Source organism: Molossus molossus, unplaced genomic scaffold (genome assembly GCF_014108415.1).
Source record: "Molossus molossus isolate mMolMol1 unplaced genomic scaffold, mMolMol1.p scaffold_m16_p_9, whole genome shotgun sequence".
NCBI lineage: Eukaryota > Metazoa > Chordata > Mammalia > Chiroptera > Molossidae > Molossus > Molossus molossus.
In genome coordinates this window covers 70,020,110-70,037,317 of record NW_023425403.1, presented here as the reverse complement: position 1 = coordinate 70,037,317, position 17,208 = coordinate 70,020,110, and the positions used below count along the sequence as shown (strand labels likewise).

The window sequence follows — 17,208 nt, the reverse complement described above, 5'->3', positions numbered from 1 at the left end:
ACATAGTTGCTTTCCTAGCCCAGATACCTTTTGAGGTCTCCCCATCTAAAGTCTTGGAAAGAGGTCTTTTCCAAACACCTGGAACAAGGCCTTCTCAATGTGCATGTTAAGGCAACCCTGCTACACTGTCAGTAGGCAGTTTACAACTCTGCATTGTCAGGAGCTCAGCTGAGCTGGGAGACAAAGTGCTGAGCTCAAGGAAATAAACTCAAAGTTATGCACACCGGAAGGCACTTCAAAAGTTATTAAAAGCCAAAGAAAAAGAATCTTGAAAGTAGCAAAATAGTAGCAACTTATTACATAGAAGGGATCCTTGATAAGATTAACCGTTCATTTCTCATTGGGTAACAAGGAGGCCAGAAAACAGTGAAATGGCATATCTGAAGTTAGTCAAAGAACATATATGCATAACCCACAGACAGACAACAGTGTGGTGATGGTTAGCGGAAAGGGGCAGGGGTTTGGGTGGAGGTGGGCAAAGGGAAGGGAAATTGGAAACATTTGTAATAGTTTCAACAATAAAAATAAAGTTATAAAAAGAAAGGATTATAAAGAATTCTATATCTTTCAAAAATAAAGGACAGATGATCATATACCCAGAGTTCAAACAAACAAACAAACAACTAAAATATTGAGGGATTGTTTCTGGTAGACCTGCCCTACAGAAAACACTAAAAGAAATCCTTCATTCCAAAATGTAAACATTTCTACAAAAACACAAATCCAAGTGAAGAATACAGAGCTATAGTTAGGTGAATAGAAAAAAAGTATAAATATATTGTTTTGTTTGTAACTTTTTATTTTCTTATAACTTACTTAGAGGATAACTGCATTAAGCAATAATTTAAAAACTGTGTTGATGATGTATAATATATAACATGTAATTTGTATGACAATAATAACAAATATGTGGTAATTAAAAATACTTCTATATAACCAATGGGTCAAAGATGAAAAACGTAATTAAAAATACTTTGAGATTAATAAAGATGAAGGCACAAAACTCCAAAATGTATGGAGTGCAATTACATCAGTGCTTACATGAAAATGTATAGCTATAAAAGAACGTATATAAATAAAATAGTGAATTATCAGATAAAAGAAAACACATAAAATTAGCAGGTAGTTCTTTGAAAAGATTAACAAAAATTGCAAAACTTTACCTAAACTGAATAAGTTATTAAAATCAGGCCTGTCTCAGTGTTTGAGCATTGACCCATGCATTGAGAAGTCACCAGTTCAATTCCCAGTCAAGGAACATGCCCACATTGTGGGCCAAATCCCCAGTGAGGGGCATGTCGGAGGTGGCCAATAGATGTTTTCTCTCATTGATGTTTCTATCATGCTCTCCTTCTCTTTTCCTCTCTCTCTAAAATCAATAAAAAAAAATAAAAGTTATTGAAATCAGGAATAAAATAGAGAGCATTACTACTAACGTTATAAAAATAAAATGGATTATGAGGGTATCCTATATATAATTGTATGTCAACAATTTAGATGATCTAGAGGAGATGGACAAAGTCTTATAAAGTCACTAACCACAGAAAGTGACTCAAGAAGAAATGAAAAAACTGAACAGACCAATAAAAAGTAGAGAGTGACTAATGATTTAAAAACATTCCACAAAGTAATGCCCAGGCTGCCTTAGCTTTACTGATGAATTCTATTAAATATTTTAACAAAAATTAACACTAATGCTTCACAAACTCTTTTATATGATAGAAGATTAGTGAGCATTTCCCAACTTATTCTATAAAGACAGTGCTACCTTGATGCTCAAACCAGAAAAATATATCAAAAGAAATCTATAGACCAATGTCCCTTACAAATGCAAATGAAAAATCTTGAACATAATACTAGAAAAGCAAGTACAGCAACATATAAAAAGCATGACCAAGTGAGATTCATCTAAAGAAGTTCAAATGAATTAATATCTAGAAATTAATGTAATACACTATAATAATAAAGAAAAAAATACATATTATTTTCAGTAGATGCAGAAAAAATACTTGATAAAATCCAATACTCTTTGGTGATAAAACAGTCACCTAACTAGGAATATTAAGGAGTGTCTGTAATTTGATAAAGAGCATTTACAAAAAAAATTGATGTCTTATCTAATGATAAAAGACTATGAGTTTCCCCCTAATTTAAGAGCAAGGCAATGATGTCTTCTCATAAGAGTTCTATTCAGTATTGTACTGGAGGTTCCTGCCCAGGTAAATAAGCATGTAAATGAAATAAAAATCATATGATTTTAGAGAAAGAAATAAAATTTCTCTTGTCAGATAAAATGTCTTATAAATAATCATTACAAATCCACAAAAATCTACTAATCTAATAAAAGTATTCCTCAAAGTTTTAAGATATGAGTTAATTACACAAACATACATTTTATTTCTACACACTAACAATGTAAAACCTGAAAATGAACATAAGAAATCATTCCATATACAATAAAATAAAATATAATAGATAATTTAGCTAAACATTTAGCAGAAGAAATTCAAGAAAGGAAACCTAAATAAATAGAATGATATTTAATGTTCATTGATTGGAAGACTTTATATTGTTAATGTGGCAAAACTGAAAAAGTGACCAATAGATTCAGTCTAATCAACATTGAAATTCCAGATACCTTTCTGCAGACATTGAAAAATGAATTCTAAAATTTCTCTGGAAATGTAAAAGACTCAAAAAAGCCTCCCCCAATCTTAAAAAAAAAACTTAAAAAGAAGAACAAAGTCAAATTGTACTACAAAGCTATAATAATTAAGACAGTGTGGTGCTGGCATAAGGATAGACATTAGATATTTGTGGAATACAACTGAGAGTCTATAAATAAACCCTCATTTATGGACAATTTTTTGACAAATGTACTAAGACAATGCAATGGAAAAGAAAGGTCGTTTCAGCAAATAGTGTTGGGACAACATGCAAAAGAATGATTTTTAACTACTCTCTCACACCACAGAACAAAATTAACTCAAAATGTGTTATATTGTTAAATTTAAGACTTAGAAATATAAAATTTCTAAAAGAAAACATAGGCATAAATCTTCATAACCATGGATTAGACAATTTTCTCAGATATGCTGCCTAAAGTACAAGCAACAAAATGAAAAAAATAAATTGAACTCCATTAAGTTAATTACTATGCTTCAAATGACAGTAACAAGCAAGTTAAAATAGAGGACTTATCCACAGACTGTAAATAAACAATCGCAACTCAATAATAAAAAGAAAAATATCCCAAACAAACTATGGGCAAACTATTTGAATAAAGATTTATCCAAAGACTATATAGTAATGGCAAATAAGCACATAAAATGTTTTTCAAAATTATTTATTAGAGAGATGCGTATAAAATCACAATTAAATGTCACTCAGTGTACACACACTACAATTATTATACTCAAACAGAATGGCTAGCAACAAGGGTTGGAAAAGATGTGCAAAAACTGGCATCCTCATGATGCAGCCATTGGGGAAGCAGCCTGGCCACCCTCCAGAAGTTAAAAGTACACTTATCCTATGAATCAACAACCCCCCTCTTACATCCAACAGAACCAAAAACCTATATCCACATGAAAATGCACACATAAATGTTCATAGCTGTTTTTTTTACATAATAGCAAAAAAGTGACAACAACCTAAATGTTCTACTGATTATGTATAAATACAATGTGGTAAATTCTAACAGTGAAATATTATTCAACCATAAAGGAATGAAGTATTGATAACAGCCTGCAAAATGGATGACTGCTGAAAACATTATGTTGTGTGAGAGAAACCATACATAAACGGCCGCAAGTTATATGATTCTTTGATTATGAAATGTCCCAAACTGAAAAGTCCATAGAGATAGAAAGTAGATTGATTGTTGTGAGGGCTAGGGAGAAGGGGAAGTGAAGAGTGATTGCTCTTCCTGTACAGGTTTTGTTGTTGTTGTTGTTAGGATGACAGAAATGTTCTGGAATTTGATAATGGTGATGGGTGAGCAAATCTGTGAATATACTCAAAAGTATAAACTCTCTATGTTAAAACTGAATTTTATGCTATGTGAATTTTATCAATTCAAAAACTAAAAAGTGCAAAAACAAAGCCCTTACTATATATTTAACACACAACATGGTGTCTGGCATTAAGCAAATCTTAATAAATAACACTATATTATTCTTTATCAATTTTTCCTAAAAGAACTTAATTGCAGTATGTTTATTGAACTAACATCTTATTCAATTTTATATAATATAAAATGTGGTGAGAAAAAAAGGGATGATATATAGAAATGTGCCTCAAAGACATAAATGCTGAAATAAAAACTCAGCATATTGAGCAAACTGTGCTCTTAATTAGTTTAATCCTCTAGGTAGATGCTTTGCTCCCTTCTGTCACAGACTTAATATGAACATAATTTTATATACTATTTTATGCAGCAGAATGAGCCTTCTTCATTTATTGATAGCTATGAAATATTTTTTTGGTCACATAATCATCTTAGCAACCAAAAAACTCATGTGACTTCCTTGTAAAATCATACAAGGATTTTTTTTTTCCCATACAAATTAAGGAGATGGGCATTATGCGGGTCAAAGAAAATATTTTTCCTTTTTATTTAATATTTTACAATTTTACCTTAGACTCAAGCTCCTTGTCACTTGAATGTATGCTATGGAATTACATAGGCAATTTTACAATCCCACTGTGTACCACAGAGTAGGTACTGATTCACTGTGGGAAATGATATAGGACATTCTAGTTTCTGAACAAATAGAAAATTCGCTCAGGCAGCTGTTGGTTTACAGTCAAAACCAATCTTGGTGATTACACCAAAGGGAGAGTCATTGTATGTGCTTGAAAAATTAACATAAAAAACCCACACACAATTAGAAAACCTGAAGTCAATTGCAGATTCCTGAGGGAGACAAAATTCAAGGAACTGCCTTGAGGGTACATCTTGAAGGAAATCTTGATTTGTACTATTTTTTTTTGTACGTGCCCCTAGCAGAACCGAACCCAGGACTCTGTGGTCCACAGGCTGAAGGTCCAGCCCCTGAGCCAAACCGGCCAGAGCGATTTGTGCTCTTTTACTACCACATATTGTTCTTTTCAGAAGAGTTACTGTGTCTTCTCCACTGCTAGGCAGTGATACAGCAGAGCCTCTTCAGAGCTTGCCATTGGTTAGATAACATCCAGTTACCATCAGAACCCAGCTTGGATGTGGAACTACTAACAGCAGAAGCAAAGAGACTTGCTTTGCCCAGCACATTCCCTTCCCACCTCAGCTCCCAGCCCTAAGGTAAGGCCATCAGAGATAAGAATGAAATGCTCAAGGGAATTTATGAGGAAATGCAGGTAAATAGATGTGTCCCTGAGGGCTACATGTTAAGAATAACAGCAGATAGGTTAGGTAAAGTTAGTTTGCCGGATAAGAGCTTTAAGCCCACTTTTAATTCTCTATCCACTCTTGAATGCTTTAGCCTTTTATTGAATAAGTCCAAGTATCTTATATGTTCACGTGTGCACAGTTAAAATTTACATATTTTAGTGGTTATAACGACTTTTAAATAGAATTAGAAGAGGAGAAAGAAAAGGAAGAAGAAGAAATGGAGAAAGATGAGGAAGAGGAGGAAGAAGGAAAAAAGGAAGAGAAAAAACAAAGAGGAGAAGAAAAAGGCTGACTAACAGGAGAAAGATAAAGAGAGAGAGCACTTGGAGGGATTGGGGGGAAAAGAGGAAGAAGATAATCACTTATAATAATTAAAATAAGGAGGCAGACAGGAATTTGAAAAAGGCATAATACATTGTATCACAAAGACATGGTAAATTATTGATATCATTAAAAAGAAGAAAGAAATTGTAATGTATTTCCAAGTAGAAATAGTGAGACTGTGACAACAAATTGAGATCAATGCACGGGATTCATGTCACGATGCACACAGATTGAGAACAATTTGAAGGGCTGGAGATTAAATTCATTCATGAAATAAATAATCAATTAAAGAGATATGCCACATTAAATAAGAAATATCAACATCTATGTAACAGAAGTCCCTGGAAGAGACAGGTAGATCAAAGATTGATATATTATATTGAAGGAACAGGAATCTTAGACCAAGGATGCTGGTTGCATTTGAGGGTGATTATATAATGCTGAATTTCCTGAGATGCAATTGATCATAAAGGAAACTGGTTAATCAGAGAACACAGATGTATCTTGCGCTACTATCAATCTTGTTTCAACTGATTGGACCTGGATTGGCATCCAAGTCAATGGCAGTTGTTTATGTAGTGGGCACTGCTAGTGATCTATGAGGCACTCTGAAATGAGAATTGTGCCCAGAAATGATGCCTTATGCTATGATATTGCCTACTAACTCAATCAGGTTAGACCTTGGGGAATTCTACAGTAGAGAAATTTTTAAAAACTGATTGAAAACAAAAACCACTAGGAAGTAAAACACAGAAGAACCTGATGGCATGCCCTGTGGAGGAGAGGTGATCCACTTGATAACAGAAGTAAAGCCAAACAAGACATGCAAAATAGAAGAGGTTTAGTCATGAACACAGTCAACTACAAGAGCTGCTATTGAGTCATTAAAACTTGTGGAAAGGCTACATTGCATTTTAGATGTTTGTGATAAACTTGGCACATGTAAATTTTTATCTAGCCTTATTTTCTCATATAGCTTTATAATGAACTCTTCAACAAGTAAGAAAAACTAAAAAACACTATGGGAGATTACCATCCTGCACAGTATTGGTGTCATAGGATTTGAGGCAAAAAATCACCTGGTATACTTTAAGCACATGAAATTACATCACTTAAGGTATATACTTGGTGAAAAATTTTCAAGCCATTTCTTTTGACATGCAAATATTTTACATAACTGAACTTCAGTATACCATAACAGAAAGGAATTAAATTGTCTAAAACCAAAATGGAGAAAGAGACATTAAATTCTAAATATTTCAATCCAGATTGTTTATTCTCTATATTCCCCCCAAACAGGAACATAGGCTCTTAGCTAACTAATAAAATCAACATTAGAGCTTTTACATAAACATGAAAGCCAAAATCCTTCAATATATATGGGAAAAAAACAAACAAACATATAAGAAACCTTCTATATCCATGAATATTACCTGAGAAAAATAATTTGGTGTTCATGTTTCTGTATTCTAATTTGTTTCTACGTGATTTAAACACTTTATTTTATTTTATTTTATTTTATTTTATTTTATTTTAATAAAACACAGAATTCTGGAACTTAACTTTTCTCAAACATTTATTATTATTTCTTTTTTTTATTAATTAATTTATTTTTTATTAATTAATTTTTGTTACAGATGTTTCTCCTTTTTCCCCCACTGATTTCCCCTCCCTCTCCCTCCCTGACCTGTCCCCAGTTTGTTGTCTATGTCCACTGTTCATGCATACATGCATATATTATTTCTTAATTTTACTAATGAGCAAACTGAAGAAAAGGGAGGTAAAGGAAGATGATCAAAAAGGTAAGTTGCTTTAGTTCATCTATTTTTTTTTTTTTTTTTTTTGCTTAGATTGATGTAGAGTTGACAAGAATGGAAAATACAGTATTGGAGACCTCAAAGTTAAACTATCATTAGTATTTTCTTTTGAAATTGTCTCTAATTTGGCTTGCCTATTAATGTCTAAATCAGTGGATTTGCAATTAAACCCTGATATCTCTCTAATATGTATATTCAAACTAAATGAAAGGCACTTATTCAACTCTCTAGCATATTTCAGGTCTTCAAAGAAAGTAATTTGCACTTCATACAATCCCCATGATACAAAGTGCAAATTTAAGAACTGTTAGTCTTTATTAAATTCCTTTTTCAAATATTTGTATAGGACTTTACAACTTACAAACCAATTTCATATCCATTATCATCATTAGACTTTTCTCTACCTAATAATGTTGAATTGGCAGTAAATCAGGAAACTAAGGCTCATAATTTAAGATCTGGCCAAAAATCATGCAAATATTAAATGGCAGATTCAAGACAAGATTCACAACCAGATTTTCTGTATACAAATATAGTTCTTCCCATCTTCAGGTATTCCACAGTAAAGATCAAGTGAATCCTATTATATTGACCCCTGGTAACAGCTGACGAGTCACTCTTTCTCTAAACCTATATTGCCCTGTTCCCATGGATTTTCCAAGGTGGAATACATTAAATGCAAAGATATAGCTAGACTCAACTATCCAGAAATGTGGAATGAGTCATCTTAATTTTCTTCCTCAAGCCATGTTAACTATTTTTTTCTTAGAGCTGTATTTCTCTGCCTCTTCATAATAGTTCTGCATTTTTTTTCATGTTCAATTTTACATGTTAAATAAATGTCAGGTTGTGAAAACTTTGTGGATAGCTTGAGGTCTACTCATTTTGGTATCATTAACTTTTCTCTCAACGTTTTAATGCATGTTGGTCAACACAGGAAAATGTCAAGAACTCCAAATAAGCCCATAGTGTAAAGTTAATAATAACTGATGGCATTAATACTATACTTTTACATATATTTTCACTATCAATAAAAATATTTCTAAAAATAATATCAATAAAGTAAGAAATCTTACCTAGACCATGTCTATGTGTTGACATCGGTGGTAAAACAGTCCAAGTCTTAGTTTTGGGATTGTAACACTCAACAGTGTTCAGTGTCTTTAAGCCATCTCGACCTCCAATTACAAACAGCTTGTCATCTATAACAGCCACACCAAACTGCAATCTCCGGCCATTCATCATCCCAGCCTGGATCCACAAATTTGTTCTGAGGTTATATTTCTCTATGGTTGTAGCTCCTAATAAAACATAAAATCATATAGTCATCATTCTCTACTACTACATAAACCTGCCCAAGTTGTACAAATTATTGGTGGCATAAATTTAGGATGTGAAAACACTCTTGTCACATTCGATTTTCTTAAAGAAAAGGGGTCAGAAAAACAAAGGAAGTAGTAATTTAACTACTACTATATTTTCTCTACTTGATGTATACTAATGATCAAAACAGACACAAATGTTCAGCTTGTTTGACTTACATAATGATCTCATGCTAAACTATCAATTCAATAGAATTTTGGAGCATAACACAGTTCTCTCAGATTTTACAACTTCCCTGTATTACTGTTTGCCATTAAATAAATATAACATGATCCTAGCCTAAAAAAAATTATCAAAGCTTTTTTTAAATACCTAAGCTATTATATGTAATTCTGAGAGTGAAGAGTTAATTAAATAAGTTCTTTACCTTGATTCTCTTTAAATTTGTCTCTGTGTTAAAAAACAGATTGTTGTAGAAGTCAATTAAAAAAATGTTTTTATTGACCTCAGAGAGAGAAGAAAGAGGTAGAGAGAAAGAGAAACATTGGTTGGCTGCTTCCTAAAACCCCCTGCTGGGGATTGAGCCTGAAACCTGGGCATGTGCCCTGACCAGAAATCAAACGAGTGACCTCCTGGTAGATGGGACAACTTTCAACCAACTGAGCCACACAGGCTGGGCATAAAAGTCAATTTGAAGACATGCAAACAAATGTCAGTTAGGATTTTTTTTTTATCTTTTCTAATATGCATTTGGAGAATAGCTCAATAGAATTTAGAGACATAAAATGATCTGTCTTTATCAATCATGTTATAATCTTTAAATGAAATAGTTCATCTTTTCTAAAAGATGTTTATGTATAAATTTAAGAAATATAATAGGTCTTACTAATAAAATTAATATTGAAAAAAGAAATAAGCTAAATTGTTAATGAAACATGTTTTAACAGCTTCAGTTAAATATTTCAAATTAAAAATCTCTTTCTTGAATAACTTCACAAGTGTTTATAACATAAAATATAAGCTAAGAAACACTGATCTTGTTTCAGTGTTTAATCTTAATGTTTAGACTTACATCTACCAATGTTTCATCTTCAATGATTAATATCCCTCAAAGGGAGTCAAATGTTTGCATACTTTCATTTAATGCACTTAAAAAATCTATTTTACTTGTAATGAAATAAAAGTTTTAAACTAGAAAAAACATTCCTTAGAGGATTTATTTATTCTTTTGTGCTTAACCAGCAATGAACTAAACAAGTATAAACAACTTTGTTAAAGTTTTGCTAATTGAAGCAAGAATTTTTTTCATTTATGCTTAATTTTTATTTAAAGAAAACAAAGCAGTAATAATATACAGAGTTAGAAACATTAAATGTGTCTTTTGATGTTAATAATATGACCTAATTTTTATACAACGGAATATGAAGTATTATAAAAGTATTACTATGTTGAGAATAAAAATAAATTGTAATGTTAATAAGTCATTTGATATTATTTAGTAACATAAAATATAGTATTTAAAAATATATAGTATACGTACAAATTAAAATTCAAGGTGAACTTAATTATTGGATAATTTCAAGGTCATTTGAATTCTCAAAATTTGATAGTATTGGGATTTCATAAATGCTTAACTAAAAATTGAGAGTTATACATAAGTACCCTTCTCTTATGACTGACTCTTGACAAACGATGGCAAAAGGAACAGTGTAATCTAAGTCTACTAACTCAGTTCTATGAAACCCATATTTTCAGGTATGGGTAGACAAAGAAGTATTTGAAAAACTGCAGTTTCCTTAATCTCTAAAACCTTCATCAAAATCTTTGCAGATAATTTTAGGTTCAGTCATCCTTCTAAGAGGAAATAGTTGAAAATGTGTAAAGTTAAAGGCTTCTGAGCAACCAAAGGTGCTTTTATTTAAAGGACAAAGTGGGGATCAATTTGAGTTTCAACATCTTATTCAAACTATCTAGATACATCTTAAATCTCAACACATGGCAGACTTTTTAATTTTAGTATTTTTCCTCTAACTGCAGTCTTCAGAGATGATCTATGCATGTTATTTTAAAGTTACCACCTTAGAAATAGGTCAGCATCCCTGTCTTCATTTTCTTTTTTGGTACGTGCCCCTAGTGGGAACCGAACCCAGGACTCTCTCTCTGGTCCACAGACCAGTGCTCCAACTGCTGAGCCAAACTGACCAGGGCTTCATTTTCAAATTAGAAGTTGTATTAATTCCTTTATAAAAATTATCTCAAACTTAGTGTCTTAAAAGACACACATTTGGCCTGGCGGTGTTGCTCAGTGGTTGAGCGCCAACCCATGCACCAAGAGTTTGCCATTTCATTTCCCGGTCAGGGCCCAGGCCCAGGTTGTGGGCCAATCTTCAGTGGAAGGCATGCAGAATGCAGCCACCTGATGTTCTTTCTCACTGATGTCCCTGTCTCTCTCTCTCCCTTCCTCTCTCGCTAAAAAATCAATAAAAGAAAAGGAAAATCACATATACATTTATTATTTTGCAGTTCAGTCCTAAAATCAAGGTGCTGACAAAGCTTTCATTTTTTACAGGGGACCACAGGGGAGAGGAGATTTTCTTGAATTTCCGTTTTCCATAGGCCACCACATGCCCCATGACCCCCTTCTTCCATCTTTAGCGCCAGCAACGTTACATCTTTCTTACATTGATTCTTGTGTTTACATTGGGCTCACCCCAATTTAATCTGAGTTAATGACATATGATCTGATTTAATGTAGAATAGTATGTTTAAGGTCAGCTAATTAACATCAATTCCCTTCCCAGCCTTAACACCATCCTCTCCTACCCCTTCACATCTACATAAGTACATGAACTAACCTATTCATAGATTCAGGGGATTCGGATGTAGACTTCCTTGGGGTGCTATTATTCTGCTAACTCTAGAAGCCAAGGCTTATTTTCACTCTACTCTTTAATTTTGTTTAGTTACCAAAAGTGTAGTAATGGGAAAACAAAGTAAGATCTCTTGATTTATAGAGCTTACTTATAGTATGTACCTAATTTTAATGGTTACACAGTTAAGAATATGCTTTTTTCCCTAATAAAAGCTATTAATAATAATGCTTTCAAGATATTTTCTTACCAACATACTTCACTGGTTGCCTGTATAAATGTCTCAATTCATTATTATTATTTTTTAAAACTTATCCATTTGTGAGCTCTGTTATGTCCTTTGCTTATAAGAGTGTGTGTATCCCTTGGTGGTGCCCTGAGGAAGAAGACAAAGCCATTCTTTCTGAGAAATGTTACCCTGTGTTGTTCCTTAAGGTAAAGGAAATACTTGTCATTACATAAGTTAAAAACAGAATATGAATAGAAGTGGACTGCTATGGTGGCATGTAATAAGTCTGAAAGAGATTAAAAAGGAAAATTTACTTTAAGACATAGTTACTTTAGGCTTAAACTGTTACTAAAACCATCACTAGTTATCTTAGATGACTACAGTGTGTAGGCATAACTTTAAACATGCGACTGCAGGCACAATAGAGTCCTCACAACTTCCATAAACTGGAGCATGTCCACTCTGAGATTCCAAACAATACGTCTAAGCAACTGATTTAAAATAGCTTGGCTCCTTAAACAGGTACAATGAGCACATCTGTCTGCAGCAGACTATAATCAGGATTGGTTCGATCCCTATTATTTTGCATCTTAAATTGTAGATCAAAGTGTTAAAGTATTTGGAAGGTTGCATAGACTCTTATAGGGAATTTTGCTGCTGTTCTGTAAGATATCACTTTATGCAGTAACAACATTATTTTATAAACTGTATAGTATAATTTAATAAAATCTGAAGCAAATTGTAAAACTTCCTAACTTAAAGTAATTATTTAATTAAAAGATGAATCTTATAATGTAAAATAAAAAGACAAGTATTTTTCAGACTATATTTATGACTTCTGTACACTTTCATACAGAAGTCATAAATATATACTTCTAAAATATTTCATACTCCATGATTTATTTATCACAGTCTACATATATACCAGATAGGAGCTAGGTGCTAGCATGCATAGTAATATAAACTTTTGATGATACTTTAGTTGAAATAACTAATGAAATAATCATTTACTATAAAAAAAAAAAAAGTTATAACATCAAAGGAAATCAGGCCACATGTTTATCAGGATTACTTAGCGTATCATATATGTCTTTTATTGAAATGTGGTTGTTAAATAAATATTTAGTAATGGTATTTAGAGTAGAGTTTTAAAATAAAATATTAATGTTGGTGTATTGAACTATCAGAAAGAGAAACTAAGAGGAAAATCCCATTTATTACTGCAACAACAATAAAAACATAAGGCACCTAGGAATACATTTTACCAAGGAAGTAACAGAACTGTAATCATAAAACTATAGGATATTGAAGAAAGAAATTGAGAAAGATATAAACAAGTGGAAGCATATATTGTGTTCATGGATTGGAGGAACTAACATCATTAAACTGTCTATACTACCCAAAGCAATCTACAGATTCAACAAATTCCTATTAAAACACCAATGGCATATATCACCGATCTAGAACAAATATTTCAAAAATGTATATGAAATAAAAAAGGACTCCAAATAGCCTCAGCAATCTTGAGAAGACAAACAAAGTTGGAGTTATCACACTACCTAACATCAAATTACCATTGTAATCGAAACAGCCTGATACTAGGACGAGAATAGGCATATAGACAATGGAACAGACAGAGAGTCCAGAAGTCAACCCACACCTATATGGTCAATTGATATTTGACAAAGGAGATAAGAACATAAAATGGAGTAAAGACAGTCTCTTCAATAAATAGTATTGGAAAATTGGACAATTATATGCAAAAAAAAAAAAATGAAACTAGATAACCAACCTATACAAGAATAAACTCAAAATGGATAAGACTTAAATGTAAGTCACAAAACCATAAAAATCCTAGAAGAAAACTTAGGCAGAAAATCTCAGACATCTCTCGTAGCAATATTTTTGTTGATATGTCTCTTAGGGCAAGAGAAACAAAGGACAAAATAAATAAATGGTACTACATCAAACTAAAAAGCTTCTGTACAGCAAAAGAAACCATCAACACATGAAAAGGGAACCCACTGTATAGCAGAACATATTCACCAGTGATACATCTGATAAGGGGCTAATTTCCAAAATATATAAAGTACTAATACAACTCAACAAAAATAAGATTAACAATCCAATTTAAAAATGGACAAAGGACCTGAATGACACTCTTCCGGAGACTATAGATGGCCAATAAACATATTTAAAAAATACTCAAAGTAACTAGTCATCAGAGAGATGCAAATTTAAACCATAACGAGATATTACCTGATACCTATCAGAATGGCTATCATCAATAAATCAACAACCAGGAAGTGCTGGCAAGGATTACCAGTGTACTGTTGGTGGGAATGCAAATTGCTGTAGCCACTGTGCAAAGTAGTATGCAGTTATTTCAAAATAATTAAAAACAGAACTGCCTTATTACTTAGCTATTCCACTTCTTGGAATTTATCAGAAAGAAAAGACAGAAACACCAATTCAAAAGAATATATGCACCCTATGTTCATTTCAGTGTTATCTACAATACCAAGATTTGGAAGCAGCCCAAGTATGCATCAGTAAATGTGTGGACAAAAATGTTGTGGTGCATTCACACGATGGAATACTACTCAGCTTTTAAAAAGAAGGAAATCTTACCCTTACCTGGAGAGCATTATACTAAGTGAAATAAGCCAGTCAGAGAAAGATAAGCACCGTATGATTTCACTCATGTATGAAATATAATGAACAGAATGAACTTATGAACAAAACAGAACCAGAGGCATGTATACATGAAAAAGACTGAGAGCTAAGGGCAAGGCTAGGGGATACTGGATTAAAGAAGTTAACAGGATTAGCAAAAAACATATATAGATGAACCATAGACACAGACAACAGTGTGGTGATGTCCAGTTGGGGGTGATGCAGGGGCTTGGTAGGCATAGGCAAATAGGGGTGAGGGTGGGGGTATTTGAACATCTGTAAGAGTATCAACAATAAAAACAAAGTTTAAACATAAATGAATAAAAATGAAAGTAAAATTAGATATTAATAGATAATATTTACTGAGAACTTCTCATACTTAAACATTTGCATGTATTAGCAAATGTAATGTTTATAAAAATCTATTGAGATAGGTATTATTATTATGCTAATTTTACAAAAAAGAAACTGAATCAGAAAAAGCTTTATTAACTTGCTCTGTGTCTCTCAGATAATACCTGGAGGATCCACAATATTAACCTGGCTTGAAGCCCACTCTGGAAAAGCACTTTACCACCTCATCCTAGTTATAAAATGAGTTAACTGTGATTAATATATGTGGTAGGTAGAATTTTACAAATGCCCCTTCCTGAGATTTAATTACCTATTTCCTGGAATGTATGAATATGATAAGAAATCATTCCATTTATTGTTATGCTATCTAGACAGTTGCACTTAGTACAGGGCGATAATCTGGGTGGTTCTGATCACATGACTCCTTGAAAATGAAGAGATCTGTGTCAGAAGGAGAAGTGAGAAAGATATGACGTATGAGCATGATGCTACTCACTGCTTTGAAGGTGGAAGGGATCATGTGAGAAGGAATGCAGGTGGACTCTAGGAGCAGAGAATGTTCCTCAACTGACAACCAGTAAGGAACCAGTCTCTCAATTCCACAACCACAAGGAATGAATTGTCAACCATCTGGATGAAAATGGCCTCCAGGTAGAGACAAGAAGAAATCTGAGCCAACACCCTGATGTCAGCTTTTTAGACCTTGAGTTGAGAATCCAGACATGCACTCTATATTCCCAACCTACAGAACTGAGTTAAAGATGGCAGTTTTTTTAAACCCCTATTTGTGGTCATTTGTTACAACAACGATATGTTTTAAAAATGTATAAAGTATCTGCTATCCAAATTGAGTAACATAACTAGATGATACATGCAATCTATCTAAATGCAATATGAATACAAAAGTATTTTCTTCAAGACAAAACCAACAACAGGCTTCTTTCTCAAAATATAAAATTGAGAATAAGTGCTCAAGGCCCTAGCCGGCTAGCTCAGTTGATTAGAGCGTCGTCCCCATATGCCAAGGTTGTAGGTTCTTTCCAGTTGGGGCACATACAAGAATCAATCAATGAATGCATAAATAAGTGGAACAACAAAAATCTCTCTCTTTCTCCCTCTTTCAAAAAATAAAGTGCTCAAGATATTATCAAAGTGTGGTGTCTGGGTCTATTTGGAGGTGTTTATTGATACAAGCAAATATGATTATTTGGCGGGAACAAGAGGAGTTAATACTTGTACATTCTATTTTGGCAGTAGAGACAGAGAGAATTTTTCTAATATTTATAATTTAAATATTTAGCAACCTTACTTATCTTGAATACGGCATAGAATAAAGTGATGTAAGTTTTGTAAACTGACAAAATAGATGTCAAAAAATCTTCTATAATAAAGAAAAATCTTTTATTCAGTACAACAGAAAGTCCCTCAGGTCTTCTAACAAAGTCTTTTATAACATTTTAATGCAATATTAATAAGCTCAGTTACCAACTTCCAAGACTTCTTACAAACCTACAAATTAGAATGATATGAGTCAGTTGAAAGTAGCAATAGCGGGCAACGAGAAAGTAACCAGAAAAAACAAACAAACAAAAACACATTTCTTTAACTCTTACAGAACCATTACTTACAGGTAGTAAATAAAAATATTTTTAATTAATTGTATGCCTGGCTGGTGTGGCTTGGTGGTTGAGCATTGACCCATGCACCAAGAGGTCACCGGTTGGATTCCCTGTCACAGCATGTGCCCAGGTTGTGGGCCAAATCCCCATTGGGGGTCATGCAGGAGACGGCTTATCGTTGTTCTCTCTCATCGATGTTTCTGTTTCTCTCTCCCTCTCCCTTCTTCTCTCTCTAAAATCAATAAAAAAATTTTTTTAATGAATTATATAATGTCTAAAATTTTTTAAATGAATTATATAAAGAGCATGTTGGCCAAACTCCAGTGGCAATCTTGATGCCATTAAATCATTAGGAAAAGGTCTGATTATGTTGGATGTTTCCTCTTTATGAAAGTGGTAAATATTGAGAAGCACTTTGGAAAATTTTTTAAATAAATATTTATTTTATAAAACCTAAAATATAAGAAACCAAGCTTTAAAAAAATATTATAAAGAATGACATATCTTTAATTTTCCATAGAATAACCTTTTCATTGAATTTTATGTTTCTACATACTTAATGAAAAATATAGCTTTGGAATAACATTTTTCCACTTATGTGAAA

The 17,208-nt window shown here is 32.7% G+C and overlaps 1 protein-coding gene across 2 annotated transcripts in view; it reads right to left on the bottom strand.

Moving 5' to 3' along the window:
- Positions 1–17,208, bottom strand: part of KLHL1 (kelch like family member 1) — a 370,204-nt gene that overhangs the window by 67,805 nt on the left and 285,191 nt on the right. For both annotated transcript variants that reach the window (XM_036250226.1, XM_036250227.1), the window contains one exon: positions 8,610–8,834. In XM_036250226.1, the coding sequence (XP_036106119.1) occupies positions 8,610–8,834 (225 nt within the window). The remainder of the gene's footprint in view (positions 1–8,609; positions 8,835–17,208) is intronic.